Consider the following 17,117-nt stretch of genomic DNA (forward strand, 5'->3'; position numbering starts at 1 on the left):
GTACTTTCACTTAGATGGCACTTAAGTTTAAAAATTAAATTATAGTAGATGGAAGCAACGAGATTTTGCAATCAAAAGGCTTATAGAGCCACTATGGAGTTTCTTGCCGGTTCTTGTCCATAGATACTGCTTTCCGAATGGGCGGTAAATGTTAAAAATATGTTATGAGGATTCAAAAGTGCTTCTAGAAGAAGTCTAATTGAATAAATAAATGTTTGAGTTTGTTCAACTTATTAAATGAAAACAACCATTGATCTTATCGCGAAGAGCTTTCATCTTATAACATTTTAACTGTAACTTTTTTTAAGCTTTTTTGTTTACTGTCACTAACTAATGAACTAGCCGTTTGCCCCGGCTTCGCCCAAATCTACATTGAGTTAAAATTGACCTTATCACTTTTGAATAGTATTAACGATGTTAGATACTTAACCTCTCAAAAGTATGTAATTTACGATTTACAGACATGCGTACAACAACAGAGTATTACATAGATAGGTATATGTTAAAATTACAGAACATTATTCACTATAGACTACTCTAAGGGTGCCTTTCTACCAGAGATGTGCCACCAATTAAATTCATAATTCATTGATGCATATTAAAAATGGTTATATATGTTTTTATATGGAAGGATGCGTGCTATGGATTTGTACTATGAATGCTATAGATGCTTGCTATGAATTCATGCTGTGGATGATCACGAATACCTAGTGTAGCTGTGCAGAGCGGAGTCTACAAACGATACATCAGCTGCGCACATTCCTTCCTCATCTTCATCATCCTTCATCAGTGGAAACGGTCACATACTTAGAGTACCTATATTAAATTATATACCCACTCTAAGGTCACATAGTTCTAGAATCACTGGTGGAAAAGCACCCTAACACTACATGTAAATATGTGTAGAAGTTTCATCCTTTATCACTTATTACACGATACTATATCTATATTGATAAAAAAATATAGCATTAATTAACTTTACTCCCTTCGAATTTCGGTATAGTTCAAACACCGTGTACTCGCATAAGTTTCAATATCATTCTTTAATTATTCATAATAACCGTAACTTCAATTTAAGCAGCGCCATCTTAATGTTATACAACAAACGTTTCAATTTAGATTGCTTCTTGCAAGTATTTGTTGACGACGTAACATAAAATGTTAATTAACCCCAAATAAATGAAATGTATTGCGAAAATAAATTTACCGGAGGTGCACAGTCATTGCGAAGTAATTTAAATCGTCTGTCTTTGTCGGGACCCTGAGATCCCTATCAAGTATTACGTAAAATTTGATCGTGCATTACATTTGGGCTCGTGTTTGTTATGCTGTCATAACAATATGCATCAATGAATGGAGTCGGTTTTATTGAAATCAAACAAAATAATTGCATAAAAGAAAAGAACACTGAAACACCATTCGTGGTTAACAAAATGAAAAGGGGGGTGGAATTAGGTATATCAATGATGTATCAAAAGGTGTTGTCGCTGAAATGTGAATTTATTCATTATAATATAAGAAACATTCTTACAGTGGAAATAGGTAAACCAATTATATAATGTAGCTATTAAAACAATCTGGAATAAACTCTACACAGGCACAAGAATTAGGGTGTAGCCCGAGGGTAGAGCTGAAAAAAAGTTGGCCAATTTGGCGAACTTTCAGTTTCTAAAAATTTATTCAAAAGTGCTGTATCAAGATCGAATTGAGTATAATAAATAAATATGTATTGCACACAAAGTATAAATAATAAATTTTATAATAATAACTTTTAACTTATCTATTGAATATAACTGTGTCACTGGGCATTGAATGGGCACATAAAGCATTATTAGTTATTACTCTTGTTTTGTTTACAATCATGCCAACTCATAATTATATGGCATTTTTATAAGATCTATTATATTGCTCTAGATGTTATATTACTTCAAGGTGGTTTTAAGGATACTAGGTTTTTACACCGAATTATGTGAGGTAATAAAATATTCTATTCATGAATGTACTCAGTATTGAATAATAAAAACAAAATATCAACCAGAAATAAATAACACGATACACGATCAAAACAAAAAATTCCTAGTTACCTACTTTTTATTTTAAATGTTTACGTCGAATAGTAATTAAATCTATTAAAATAAATTCAAACATCAGTAAATTGTCTATTGAATACATTTTTATTTTTAATCACAGTAATGTCCATTTATAAACAGCTAATAAGATAAGATTGCATACTAACTAAAAATAATACTCCCATTTCATAGAGCAATATTAAAAAGGTAAGCGAACAATTTAATATACTTACCGAAACAACAATGCATTTTTTCTAGACCTAAACGCCACTAAATTCTCCGCAAAATCTAATTTACCAGTCCATAATTAATTTATAATATTGTATTCAGTTCCGTATTGTCAGTATTGTTCTTAACCTTGAGGATTGCTGTCATTTTCGTGTCAGATTAATGTATAATTGTTTAAAAACATTGATTGTGGATCATTATGACAGATGTAGGTATTGGATCATTTTATTGTCCGTTTATCTCTTGTTTTTATTATATTTACAGTCACAAACCACAACATGGTATAATATGGAATTGTTTTAGCCACATATCTATTGTTAAAACAACATAATTTTGTGGCTTAGTAATTAAGTACCTATTTACCTAATACTTTTAGTAAAATCAATATCTTCTGATATATAAAGGATAATTGTAGTCCGTAATAAACATTTTCTTGAAAATAAATTTCATTTCCTTCCACCACGTAGCATCGCAAGTCACAAAGTAGGTTCTGGTAGGGTTGTGTATTTAATATGCGTGATAAAAAAATCCATTCAACATAATAATTTTATTTTTGATTACTTCAATTCCATTATCAAATCGAATTATTTCAAATCCAAAATATTATTTGTATTAAAATTTCAATTTAAATCATCCTTGACACTCGCCTAAATCAGGCACGTGCGATGGTTCACTGATTGAGGTTATTCGTAGTTCAATGATTATTGTGTTATTCCCAAAACTATTACAATAAATCTGTACGTGATGGTTTCTACCTTGCTTGTTGCTACCAGTTATGAGTTTCAAGTGGCTTCCAAGTTTCCCAATAACAATATGTTAAAATTCCTTTACTTCAAATTTTTTCATGTTGTAATATAACGGTGCATTTACATCAAACGAACATAGAGCTAGAGCAAGCTTTTTGAACGTATTAATAACAACGATAGGATTCTCTACGCCTGTTTACAATAAAATAATTTGACAGAGTGGAGTTGGAATGAGCATTCGCTCGTTCGATGTAGATGCACCGTAATACAAATTAAAGTAAGAGTTTTCACGAGTTAAATTTTCTTTCCGGTGTAAATAAACAGATCCCTGGTTTAAAGTTAGACTATGTTTTAATTGTTTTGTGGTAAGCCCATTTATTAAAGTGAAACTTTTATTACATCGTCACAAACTTTTTGGTCTGTGTAGCGCATGTCGCGTGACGGTCGGCTGCCGAGTAGGTATAAAGCAGTGTTCGGAAAGTTTCACTTTTAAACCGTGGTTTCATAAAACCACACAACATTTTTATTTTTAAGGTTTCTAATCAAAGATAATTTTACACTTACAAAATATTGTTAATACATTTTAATTAAAGCTTAAAAATATTATACCTTTTGATATTGATGGAGATCAGGCAGCAGCATATCATAGCAGGACCATTCGAATAATCTTACCATATAGCTTGCACAAAGAGGCAAAAAATTCCAAGTAAAACGAAGTGAAAATACTATCGCTGTTTTTGTACCCCATAAACTTCAACGTGCAGCTGCGATCACAATATTATATTATCTCAGACAACTTTTATCGATACTTTAAACAACGTTCCAATCAATTTTCGTACCACCATTACTTATTTGCGCTTCCCGAATTCAATTTAACACGCTTCCTTTTTAGGGTTCCGTACCGAAAAGGTAAAACTGGACCCTATTATTGAGATTTTATTGTCTGTCTGTTTCCAGGCTGTATCTCATAAACCGTGATAGCTAGAAAGCTGAAATTTTCACAAATGATGTATTTCCGTTGCCAAACACTAAAAATTAAAAATATATATATGTAGGTAGGTATATATTAATTAAGGACCCCCTTACGGACCCCAAGTACGGAACCCTTCGTGCGCGAGTCCGACTCGCACTTGGCTTTTTTTATGGGACGTATCGTGTTTACAAAGTGAAATTATGTTTATTACATCACCATAGAAGGCAGTGGTAATTCTACTGATTTTGATAAACCAACAAGCTCCGTTAATTTCGTATAATCGAGTCGATAAATTGTCGATTGAACCATAACTGGAGTGTGATGAGATGGTCGGGTTCTTAGAGCCATTATAACTCCTCAATAAATATATCAGATTAATGACTGATAGAGTTCTCTATGACACAAACATTCACTTTATTATGATTTCTAAGTTATTTTTATTAGTTTACTGATACAAGCATAATCGTATCCACGGACATATATCAAGATAGACTAAGCGAGTGTATGTACTTCCCGTGTCCAAACTACGATTATGAAACTTACTTGACGCTGGCCTACACTCAGTCCGCGCTTGCAGTTCGCCAAGGAAAGACGTGAAGCTGAATAAAGTAAAATGCCGAATTACGCCGTTATAAACTGTAGAAACTCCACAGCTGTGAGTGGCCGAGTTAGCAGAGATGTTTCCTTCCACCGGTAAGTAATTTTCTAATCAGAATATGCACTATTTATTTTAAAATCAAATAAAGAATATCTGTGGAAAACGATCGTGACAAACACGGATACCAAATCATACGAAATGATTCGGAATACATTGCGGCTTTTACTTGGCACGGTAAAGATCGCGTCGTATGATAACAAGCAATGAATAGCGTCTTCTCATTTTTCTGTTCTCATTTTTCTGTCCAATTTTGTGGTTAGTGATGTTCATTTGATGCAACAGTTCTCGATTCTAATCGATTTTATAATCGAACAGATAAATGATAATTTGAAGGAGCAATTTTTCAGAAAAAAAGGCATAGATTTTTTTTGTCATTTAATACGACTTGACCTAGAACTTTTAAGTATTTTAATACAAAGGTACTAAAAATAAATATTATGACATGGACGCCATTAGTTAAAGTGTCATCTTGGGAGTTTTTTAAGAAAACTCCTTATTGCTTAGACTATGTTTGTTTTTTCAGTTTTCCAAGTAACCCGAACATAAAAGGAAAATGGATCGATGCAACGGGACATAAAGATTGATTGATTGACAGTTTCATTACTTTCTTTCGATGGCCTCTCTAGTACGTAGTACATGGTAACTCAATGGGCATATGTAAGAAAAAGCTAAAACACATTAGTTTACTTGTTAGAATATTAAAAGGTTTATAACTTTATTTTATCATCCCTCTGTCTATGGTAATTATCATTTTTCTGTCTTGAATCGATTTAGTAATCGATTACGATTCATTTATTTGACTACCTCTTAGACATAGATCTAGTTTGATCTGATTTCTTTCGATTTACTTCGATGGGATAGGACGATACTAGAATCGCCGCGCGAGTGGCGGCCTAATCGATTTAGCGTAAAATGAAATTAACATCACTAAAAAGCGCTCGTGACGTCATAACGCGTCAAGGTCAGTACAAAAAATATGACACGCTTGGTTTTCATACAGATCGCGGTACTTGCGTTGTCTACTTATATATACATGTCTGTGATCGTATCATTTCAATTAGGTACACCTACATATTATGTACTTCACATCGTACTACATATTTTAAATTTAAAGTATTTTGTCGAAGCTAAAGAAATATATAGGTAGGTAAGTATATATCTTACACTAGCTGCTCCGCGCGGTTTCACCCCCGTGACCCCACTCCTGTTGGTCGTAGCGTGATGATATATAGCCTATAACCTTCCTCGCTAAATGGGCTATCTAACACCGAAAGAATTTTTCAAATCGGACCAGAAGTTAAACAAACAAACAAACAAACTCTTCAGCTTTATAATATTAGTATAGATTTTATTATCTCAAATACAAACATCGACGAGTTCCATTTTTTTTAATCCATCTATGTATTTCCACAGTCCTGTATTTCAATATATTCTCCTTAAAATAGCATAGAAATGCGTGTGAAAGCAAAATAAAAATTGTCATAAAGTAACGGACCAGACCTGAGGGCAGCGCGGACGTGCTCAGAAATATCTCACGCAATCCCTGTCCGTTCGCCGATCGCATCTTCGGGTTACTATGCCGGACATGTATTCCATCGAATTATTTTCTCTTTCTCTTTATTTTACGAAAATTACTGTTAAGTTATTTAACAGAAGTTTTAGACCGTATTAACAAAAACATTAATATCGCCAAACAAGTTTGTAAGTTTTTCCTTCTCCCCAATAAAATAAAATTTAAATATTATTCCAAACTAGGTTTCCGCCCGCGGCATCGCCCGCGCAGTCAAAGAAAAATCCGCATAGTTCCCGTTCGATTTCCGGGATTGCGTCATTTTCCCGGGATAAAAAGTAGCCTATGTCCTTTCTCGGGTATCAAAATATCTCTATACCAAATTTCATGCAAATTGGTTCAGTAGTTAAGGCGTGATTAAGTAACAGACAGACAGACAGTTACTTTCGCATTTATAATATTAGTATGGATTACAATTATCTGGATACTCCCTATCCCTATATTTGTTATTCAGTTATTATTCCTTTTAAAATCATGAATCAAACGTAAGGCTGTGAAAGAATTTAACTTGTTAGTATCAGCTAATATTCATAAAATACATCTTCATATCAATTTTGAATGATAAATGACTTAAAGGAGCAAATTTTTAATTTAATCAAATTTTTACAAAATAATGACATAATTTATCAAAAATGTATGCTTAAAAGGGTTTTAATTAAACTGAATTTTACTAAAGGAACACCAAAGACACCGCACCTCGTACCGCTAATCAAGGGCGGTAGCTCAATCAAATGACAGTCATAAATCTCCAAAAACCAGAAGATTCAATTACACGGCTACCGGAAGGCAACAAGAGTGGCAATAACAAATTATTCAAGATAAATAAAGCCTTTTTAATGTTCAGAAGAAGCAGCTAACTGGTTTTACTTATCAACTCTTATCACAAAGATTTTTAATAAATCGGACACTTAAGATGTTTAGCCGGTCTTTTTATGATAAGCCTGAAAGAGTCGTGCTACCACACTAATGCTTCTTAATTACTCTAAATACATGCTCATTAAAGGATGCCGGTAATAATATTGAAGTAAAAAAATGTATAAACAATTCTATTAATCAGAGCACGTACTCGCATTTGAATTAACGCAAAAGAAAGCTTCGAAAAAGCGTCATTTTTTTCACCAGAGAAAGCGTCAATTCTATATAAGGTATCTGTTTAATAATTTGATAATCACGTGGGCTGAATATAATAAGTTCTAGCGAGACTACATCTTGAAATCTAATGTTATCAATTGAATACATCCAACGTGTCGCATGCCGACACGGCTGCGGCCCGGCGTCAAGCGTCTTTGCTCTGAAGCGCCGCTCTTATCTACGTCACTATTTTGCACTTAGCCCAAAATCTAATAAAATTATACCTTAACACTACAAAATTACGACTCACTTTTCAGTATCCCCTAATAAAGGGGTATTAAACGGTCAGTTTGAGATAGTTTTTGACTTGATCGATGAAACGTGCTTTTAATGCCATCAAAAATTTAAAAATTGAAACCTGAGATTGAAACGCGATTGCGGCCTCAAGCGGAGAAGGTACCTACCAAAATCTTACAAATTTAAAATGACATGAAATGCTTATAAACCATAACAAGTATTTACAGCTGTTACATTAATTATTGTGGCCGCGCTCAGTATTCTTGGAAAATCAATAATCTTCAAATATACAATATTACTGTAAGTAGGTTACTTACCTACTCATATTTGTATTCTTAATTGTATTGAATATGAAAAAAATACAGTAAGTAGGTACAGTTTAAAATGAATTATAGTTTTAGTATAATATGTACGCATAAAAAAGGAAAACTTAGCACACTATTCTACGTCTTATCAACATGTGGGGAACTATAATTTGCTCGATTAGTTGCAATAGGCGCTGTAAAATATTAAGATCAAAATGTTAACATACCAGCAAATACCAGCTTGGAGTCGGACATGGAACTAATTCAACATTGTATGCCCTCTAATGACTTTCATTTGACAATCATTAGATTTGAGAGATCTTTATCTTTATAATGGGGTATAAAATGACCGTCTAGACTTAATAGACCTAATATTACTAGTAAGTAGGTACCTAATAATATATAAAGTAGCTATAAACCTACACATTGCTGTTTCTTTTACGAATTTTAATTATTATTCTTACATTTCTTGAACGACTGGTCTTTATGTATGTGGATGACCTACAAGCTAACTTAAATGCCAGTTGTAAAAATATATATATCATCAATTTCGGCTTCTTTGAACCATCATTTGTGATGAATACCGAAAATGTTCGACAGATATTTATAACTAATTTTTATTTTTTAATGAGCTTAAAGTTTAATAAAATGATCTCAATCATAGCTTAATGCAAACATGCCTTACATATAGATCTTGAGACTATGTTATCAATAGTTTAATTGTAATTTATATGATACTATGCAAAATAATATAATTAATTATTGTAAGATATAAAATATAAAATCATTTTAAGTTATTGTATTATACAACTGTGTAAGCTGAACCGACAAATTAATGTAAGACAAGTAATGGCTCTATTATAGTTAAAAACGGTTTTCCGTGTGCTTTTCAGGATTTTCTTTCAACATCAATAAGCATGTTGTTTTTAACAGCTCCCTTTTTATACTTTACATTTTTGACGAAGAGAAATCGCTTCTTGCTAGCTTTTGAGTTACCTATTAATGTAAGTATTGATACTGGTAAAAAGGAGTTAAAAACTAAAGTAAGCATGTATATTACGGTGATATTTACGAAAATTACTGAAAGAATTTGGGAACAAACAAAACCGGATTTACGATAGGTTTACGCAAACGCAAATACGCGAGTGTAAATATCATCTGTTTATTTTCGTCTCCAATGTGCCTATTCATAGTAACCAAATGGCCACAAAAGATAGTTCGGTATCGGAAAATTCTGCTTTCAAATAAATGGAGCCAGCGAACTTTTTCCACTAGTTATGTCAAAATAATTTATTATACTGTGATAACGGCACATAGAAAAGATTACACCGTTTCGAGTGCAGATTAGTTCGATAAACGGTACGTGTATGACAACAGTGTGCTTCTAATTTGCCTCTATCGAAAAAACGCAGTTGCGCCTTGTCACTGCAATGTTGGGATTCGTTTTATACATTGCTGGAATTATATCTGTTGGTAAGATCAATTTCTCATCATTCATTCCTGTGTATGTAGAGCTAGCTAACTTTTCTCTAATACGTGCCTCGGTAATGTCGAAGAAGTAGTAGTCTGGAAGTACTGCGAATCGAAATTCAAAATAGAACAATGTTAATGGTTGTGAAATGAATAGTTCGCAAAACAAAACGTTACATCATTGAATTTGTGCCTGTTTGTCGTTATGAATGAAGTTGAGCGGTGTCCGGTTGCCGCCCAACGCTACCACACAATGGATCCCAGGCTCATCTCGCTTCGCAACTACCGCTTAATAAATATTTATTCGATCCACTGTTGACAATCGTATTTACATTGTCATATATCTAAGTACTTTGTGTCGACACGGCGTCGCGCGTGGGTTTCTTTTATGTTGATCATCACTTGTTTTAAATTTAGGTTAGTATGACTACAGATAAGCGATGATATCGTAACAGCGACAGATTTGTACGACAATAGTTTTTTCAATGAATGTATTGTCGGATATAACACGTACGAGATAACTTTACCATAGGCAACACTTTTTATCATACATAAATTTACATATAAATATAATAAGACGAATCTTCGCTTCTTGCTTATATTCCATGGCTGTTCTTTGTTTTGTTTACTTCCTCAAATCATTTTTATTATTGTGTGATAAAGAATTAAAATTATCAATAATGCTTTTTCGAGACATGATAATTGATAAGATATGTACGCTTCATAATATTTATATACGTTATTATTATAATTATAGACGTACCTATGCCACATGTTGCAGGTTGTTATCGATTACGATAAAAGAAACATTGAGTAAGATAACCCAATATAAATGCGCTTTAAATCTATGCATTTAGTAAAGTTTCGGATAACATACAATATACCTATTTATTAATCTTATAATGTCAGAAATAAACTGACCATCACATAATTATAGTATTGAAATTGTATTACACCATTTAAAGGTTATAAATTATATCATTACTTTCATCGAAAATAGGAAAGCTTTATTAAACTGTCACTTGCCCGCATACCAAAACGTGAAAAACGGATCGCAGTCCAATAATTACAGTCCGATACGAACGTTCCGAACGTCGAATTGATGATCGGCAAAATTGCGCGAAACGCGGGAAAATCACATATGATTGCGGTGTTTAAACAAACGCGACGTGAAGCGAGCTCCAAAGTGGTCATTACCCGACGTATGTCGATCAGTTACGGCCGAGAAGCTGCTACTCAAAGCGCTACCATAATGTCATAAGTTCAGGTCGTGTGTAGCTAATCTGCCATTTTATTACCTAGCAAGATTAAAATTGATTTACCCTTTAACGTCGCTTGCTGAGCGATCTGAAGATCATACTGTGATAACGCTTTACCAGATTATTACCTGTATTCAGGGTAATTTGTATACCTTTTTGCCTTAAATAAATAAAGATTTTACTCAGTGCCCTACATGACTCTCTAGAAAAATTCCTCTTCTTGGACTTCTTAGAATTCTAACTTTTTTGAGAGGCATCCTACTAATTATTATAGATTCCTACTATTATTATAAATGAAAAAAGTTTGTGAGGATGAATGTGTATGTGTATGTTTGTTACTCTTTCACGCAAATACTACGGAACCGATTACAATGATATTTAGCACACATATAGAGGGTAACTTGAATTAACACATAAGGTAGGTTTTATCCCGGAATTCTAACGGGAATGGGAACTATGCTGGTTTTTCTTTGAAAACGCCTTCGAAGCCGCGGGCGCGGGAATGCTAGTATCTCATATGTAAGAAACGGGAAAGTAACTCACATCTCACACCAAAAGCTCATTCTCTTCGCCTCTTAAACTCTTGCTCTAAAATGATTTGTCCTTGCAAAAACTTGCCCTGCATAGACCATTCTTTACTTTAGTTACAGCAGAAAGTTGCTTTCACCAACGCTGTCTGGGTTGCCATCCTGAAGAGACCATTTGGCCAGGAACCTCACAAGAATGCACTCCCCCCAACTGGGTGACAGCTCAATGGCTGCACAATTTGGGCCACCCACCGCCATCTACAGATTCAAAAATAAATATAGAAATGCGCTGTTTGAAAATGGTAGCAACACCGGATGATAAATCATGTAAGTAAAATAAATCAAATATTGCAGTTATGATCTAAAGATCTAGAAAAACTTTCCTAAATAAATATTGTGATTAAAATTGTTCGTTTAATGTTTTGTTTTTTCATGTATGAATCATATTCAGAGTTAATATTTACAAAATTAAATATAATAGAGAATCTGTCACCTAAATAATTACCTATAATAAAAATTTCCGGAAGTAAAACCAGTTATTTATTTCCGGAAATGAGGATAAAGTGTTTTATCAAATATGCCAATACATATATGTATGTGTAATATCTGGAAATAATTATTTAAGTTTAAAAATTATAATTATTTAACTTTTTTTCAGTTGGCAACACTGTAGACGTGATACGAGGATGCGTCCCAAAGGTGCAAATAGACTCCGTCTGTCTTGGTTTAGAAGCAGTTGAACGTGCTCGGGGCCACAGCGACGCAAGATGTTTCATATGCAGAGGAAATGACTGCAACTCCGCTACTAGCACGCACGCTAGTTTTGCGTCTTTAGCTTTACTCACATTGTACCATGTATTGAGATGAGCAGTTACTGATTGTTCTAGAACTTTTATAAGATAATGTCTGCACATTACACACTGCACATTATATAACGTACAATAACAATATTATTATATTCGATTTTAAAATAAGATGGTAAAGAACTTAAGAATGTAACAATGACATTAGATATAAGTAATGCGTACCCCGTATTTGAAGCTCTAAGTACCTACTTAGAGCATACTACTACGTATGTGGATAGTTCCCTGTTCCGCTTGTGATGATAAAACAGCGCTACCTTTTTCATTTGTTAAGCAGGTTCACACCGCATTATAATATGTTAAACTAGTCTACTAGTTCACATAGAGCGAGCAGCCTCGCGAAGCATTTTCCTCATGAGGCTTTCTCGGTGTACGTGAACGTGTGATTCAGCGAGGAAAGCGTGTGCACTGTCATTTTCTTGGTGTTAATTTAGTGACTTTTATTGAGAAGCTTATTTTGTAGCTAATTGTAAGCTAGTCTAGTTAGAAATACAATGTAAAGGTTCAGATAACCTCAAATTGTTATCTTAAATGTAAAATTGGGTTTACAAAATAAATGGTTTTTACTTGAGTCAAATATCTATTTTATTACCTTTATAAAATTATAAAAGTGCACAAATATTTAACAACCTATGTACTATTCGAAGCACCGTGAAACATCAATATTATATCCCTGTTTATCTTTTAAAATACACAACCATTACGATAAACATAAGCGCAATTAATATCAAATATAATAAAAATTACTGAAGACTAGTAATAATAACATAAAATAAATGCATAGGTCAGTAAAAAAATATAAAAAAGTCATTTGGATAAAGGTTAATTAGAAATATTGGAAATTGCCGCAAATTTTACTACAATCGGAATTATCCTAATATAAATGAATGTTGGATCATACTTATCAAATTTTAAATAAAAAAGTATAAGTACTGAAACATGAAAAACCATAATAAGTTTATCCACTGTTAATCACAGACAAATTAGTAAATTCAGTATTAGTTGATTATTACATAATATTATCCATAAAGTGATGGAATTGTTATTTAAAATGTAAATATTTATATAAATTACAATACCTACAAAAATGATAACATCATATTATCAGATCAATTCGTAGTAAAAATCATAACTAGCTAATGGCAAATAATACATAAACAATTTTAGTGATCAAAAAGATCAATTTATCTCCATTTTCTATCCCAAAATGGAAACTAAATAGTAATTTAAAAGATTGCACCCCTGTCGGTTTTCGGTCCAATGTTCGAATTAATAAAATATAAAACAAAATTAAAGCTTGTTATCTGATATCAAAATTTACGTATCCTAGCGAACATTTAATTACCTTAATCTATTGTACATTTCCAGTATAATTTTGTACCATAAATATTTATCACATTATCGCCAAGGCACTCGTTCAAAATGCCAAATTTGTCCATTGTCATTTACGCATCTTTTTGTTGTTAAGGGATCAGTGACGCCATCTTTACTGTTACTTATTAGTTGCGTCAAGCATAAACCTTCAGGTGTTTTCAATCGCGGTCCCTTTTGCTTCCATACTTGTTTATGACTATTATTACAACTCTTCCAAACCGCTCGACCATTACCCTCTTGTAAACATAGACCTTCATCTGCCATTATTCTACCGTCCATTGTGTATACCAGCAGTCTTTCCAAGTCGAGATCACTCCCGCAACTAATACCAGATGCCGGGCCGCCAAGACCTGGCGTACCAGCAAGTATCCCCAAGCAACTACCTTTTTCGTTACGTATCCGACCAAACCATCTATCATCAGTGGGGAAAAAATGTTGCGGCCATACATTCTCCAGATACCATTTAAAACTTTTACATTGTAAATTCTTTCTCAACGTCATTCTAGCCGCTACACTGTGATGATCACGAATGTCCGCGTCGGAAGGGTTAAATTTGAAGAAAAAGTCAGCCCATTCGTCCATCCACACGGATGCGGCTCTGGCGAGATTCGTGTTAAGTACTTTTGCCACACCACCGGGATATTTATAAGGGCTGTGACGTCTGAAAATATGTCCTACTCGAGAGCAGGGTGTTATTTCTACTCTCGCCCCGCATTGCCACGCTCGCCAGGATAGTTCGAGATTTTCTCCACCCCATATTAGCATACTTTCATCGTATCCACCTAGTCGCCAAAATAAACTTTTTCTCACGGCAAAAAGGCCGCCAGCCATCGCTGGAGTTGGATACGGTTTAGATGGATTATTAGTTTTAGTCATCATAACTTCGTCGCTCGGCATCAGCCAGCGGAAATGCAGTCGCCAACTGAACGCGCCCCAATGCGCATCAATACTCTTTGTGTATGCTAATGTTTCGTCTGACAAAAGGTCTATGTGTGGGCATATGAATACATCATCACTTCCTGCTCTATCTAAAAGAGGCTCGAGCCAACCTTGTGTGACCTACAAACACATTGTATTTTTTTATATGTCATAAAACACTAAAATTAATTTAAACATAAAAATACCAGGTTACATCTCCATATTGTTAAAAATGTGAACCATTGAACAGTTTTAAATAGTCTATTAAAAAGCAACAAAATTAACTATTAATTCTGACATATCAACTTATTTCCAGTCTATAAAAGGATAAAATATGGCCAATATTTTATCCAACAGGATATTATTGTCAGTCACTTACAAAACTAATAATTTTAATAGACAAAAAAGCCACTAGTATTCTGTACAGTATTCTGAAAAAATTCTTAGTAATTTATTCATACCTCACAATGGGCATCTAGAAAGACCAACACATCTCCTGTTGCCTTATTTGCTCCCATGAGCCTAGCACCAACCAACCCTGTCCTGTTTGTACTTCTCAATATTTGTACTTTATTTAATTTTACTATAGCATCGTCTAATTCTTTACCCAAATATCTCCTTGTGCTTGCATCGTCAACTAAAATAATCTGAAAGTTTCAAAAATGGAATTAATTTCTTAAAGTACAAATTGTTGGTTGATGTTTCAATTGACTTGAACACGAGTAGTTTTCCAACAAATATCAACACTTCTTATAAATAATAATATGGAGTATTCTGTGAACTATTGCAAATCCAAATAGAATTTAATCATTCTTTGGCTTTACTAATGTAAAAACAACATAATATATTGTGGACCATCCATTTTTTTTTATTTTTGTTATTTAAAAATACAGTGACAATATTTTTACAACATACAATACTAATTATTACCACTTACTTGTTTCAATAAACCTGCAGGAGATCGTAATATCACAGACATCACAGTTCTCATAAGTGTGGACCAAGCCTCATTATGGAAGACTATAATAACGCTTGCGGTTGGCAAATTTTCTAACTTATATTGCACATTCCTGCAACTACAATAAAATTTTTATGAGTAAAACATATGTTTGTTTATCAATATCCAGAATTTACAATTTGTAAGCTAGAATTTGTATCCTTTTGATTGAATACTGATTATTATAAGCTATATAATATTAAGTAATTTTTTTTTATTGGGAAGAGGGAAGCGCTTGACCACAATCTAGCCTAATGTTAAGCTGAGATGTGGTCTAAGATGGAACGCGCTTTCCTAGAAGGTACCTATTCACTCTAAGCTTGAAGTAATTGTTTTTTTAATCAGCTTTGAGTATTTCAAAGTAGTGAAACCCAATCCCTTATGAAAGGCCGGGTAGGCCTATAACATAAATGTTAATATACATATATGCATTGTAATTTGTTGACTTACGGTGTACTTTAATTATTTATAATTAAATCTTATTGTACTTGTTCAAAGAAACTACCACAAATTGAATATCAATACAAGCCTTTGTTAACTTTTTTATTTTTATTTAAACAGTTGTTTATAATCTTAACTCTAAAAAGCGTTAAAAGCTTAACTCAAGGTTACTATTAAATTACATTACTTTACCTCTCACTTCTCATGTCTGGCAGGGTTCTGTTAATGGATATCTTATCACTAACAAGTATGTTATAGGAATGTAAAGCATATAATTCTCTGGCAGTAATGAGTTCCCTCTGAGTCATTTGTACGGGGCGACCACCCTCACCCACTCCATCCACAGGAGCATAGTTATTGCTATTTACCATTTCTGCAACAAAATGAAATCATATTATCAATAACTAACATTTATTATAAAACCAAAATAGTGTATAAATTAGAATAAAATATATACCCTCTGTTAAATTTCCTCCAGAGTTTCCACCAACATAGTGACCAACAATTACCCTCATTCCTTTAGTGTCGACATAAGAATCTTGATCAAAATGAATTCTACAACATTAACATTAAAATATATTAAGCTTTTATTAAAATATGTATAATATTAATTTTAGAAAGTATGTATTCTAAATTGGTTTTTTGTGCTTACCTGTCATACCAGTGTTTGTTATTTCTATTTTGTATTGTATTATATAAAAGTAAACTTGTATAAAACATTACATTTACCAAAACAATTAAAATTATAACGAGACTTGTGATTTTTTTTCTTCGTCCTCTACAGAAATAACTCCAGACCTGCTATTACCACAAAATAATATTATTAGAATTTTAATTTATATCCAATATCAAATTATTAAAACTTAAAATTCTTCCGACTTACTTTTGGGAGCAGCATCTTTTTTTCATAATTTTACATACTTAGCAGCACAAATTCAAGTAGCAAACTTACTATCAACATAAATAAAAAGTGTCTTTTCTATATATTTCCTTCATATTTATTACATTGGACGATTAAAATATATTGTTTACAGTCGTCTATTCCGATATCTTGTCAAACAAAAAAGTATCTCACCAGGCGCCACTCGCCAGCCCTAGCAAATGCAAATGACGTAACTTGAACCTAGTTTAAAACTTGACAAGTGGCAGCAGACAGCATCATTACTTGCTCTGTGGTCAGAATCTGAGCACAGAGTTAGTACTTGTGGTTAGTACTTAGTAAATTACGTTCTATGTTTATATACAATTGTTATAGAATGTTTGTTGTGTAAATTTAATTAATAAATGATAATTAATCAATGGAATTAATCGAAATTTTCCATATTAAATCATCATTACTGTCGAGAAAACA

The 17,117-nt window shown here is 33.0% G+C and overlaps 2 protein-coding genes across 3 annotated transcripts; one reads left to right on the plus strand and one right to left on the minus strand.

The window, feature by feature from the left end:
• The first annotated feature begins 9,116 nt into the window (after positions 1–9,116).
• LOC149481024 (uncharacterized) lies at positions 9,117–12,607 on the plus strand. The gene is made up of 3 exons (XM_089705445.1): positions 9,117–9,390; positions 11,291–11,500; positions 11,832–12,607. The coding sequence occupies exons 1-3, from the start codon at positions 9,348–9,350 to the stop codon at positions 12,038–12,040; spliced, it is 462 nt and encodes a 153-aa protein (XP_089561571.1). The 5' UTR covers positions 9,117–9,347; the 3' UTR covers positions 12,041–12,607.
• Positions 12,608–12,705: 98 nt separating this feature from the next.
• On the minus strand, positions 12,706–16,857 carry LOC149481025 (polypeptide N-acetylgalactosaminyltransferase 3-like). Of its 2 annotated transcripts, none has more exons than XM_089705444.1 (7): positions 16,650–16,857; positions 16,419–16,564; positions 16,224–16,321; positions 15,959–16,139; positions 15,266–15,404; positions 14,790–14,975; positions 12,706–14,469 (listed from the first exon to the last, which is right to left on the minus strand). In XM_089705444.1, exons 1-7 carry the CDS (start codon positions 16,662–16,664, stop codon positions 13,435–13,437), a joined length of 1,800 nt encoding a protein of 599 aa, XP_089561570.1. In that variant the 5' UTR covers positions 16,665–16,857; the 3' UTR covers positions 12,706–13,434. The 2 variants fall into 2 exon arrangements, with proteins under 2 accessions (XP_089561570.1, XP_089561569.1); XM_089705443.1 differs by having other exon boundaries at positions 16,419–16,567.
• Positions 16,858–17,117: the final 260 nt, after the last annotated feature.

Source organism: Colias philodice, chromosome 17, assembly GCF_061535455.1.
Source record: "Colias philodice isolate Cphi_HAF_F1 chromosome 17, ilColPhil1 Martin Lab GWU primary, whole genome shotgun sequence".
NCBI lineage: Eukaryota > Metazoa > Arthropoda > Insecta > Lepidoptera > Pieridae > Colias > Colias philodice.

Bases quoted from the DNA above. Each gene is read 5' to 3' on its own strand.
- LOC149481024 (XM_089705445.1), top strand. From the start codon at position 9,348: ATGTTGGGATTCGTTTTATACATTGCTGGAATTATATCTGTTG. The intron at 9,391-11,290 runs GTAAGATCAATT...TCTTTACTTTAG, and splicing joins TGCTGGAATTATATCTGTTG to TTACAGCAGAAAGTTGCTTT. The intron at 11,501-11,831 runs GTAAGTAAAATA...ACTTTTTTTCAG, and splicing joins AACACCGGATGATAAATCAT to TTGGCAACACTGTAGACGTG.
- LOC149481025 (XM_089705443.1), bottom strand. The intron at 15,405-15,958 runs GTAAAGTAATGT...ATTTTATTGTAG, and splicing joins CCAGACATGAGAAGTGAGAG to TTGCAGGAATGTGCAATATA. The intron at 14,470-14,789 runs GTATGAATAAAT...ATGTGTTTGTAG, and splicing joins TTCTAGATGCCCATTGTGAG to GTCACACAAGGTTGGCTCGA.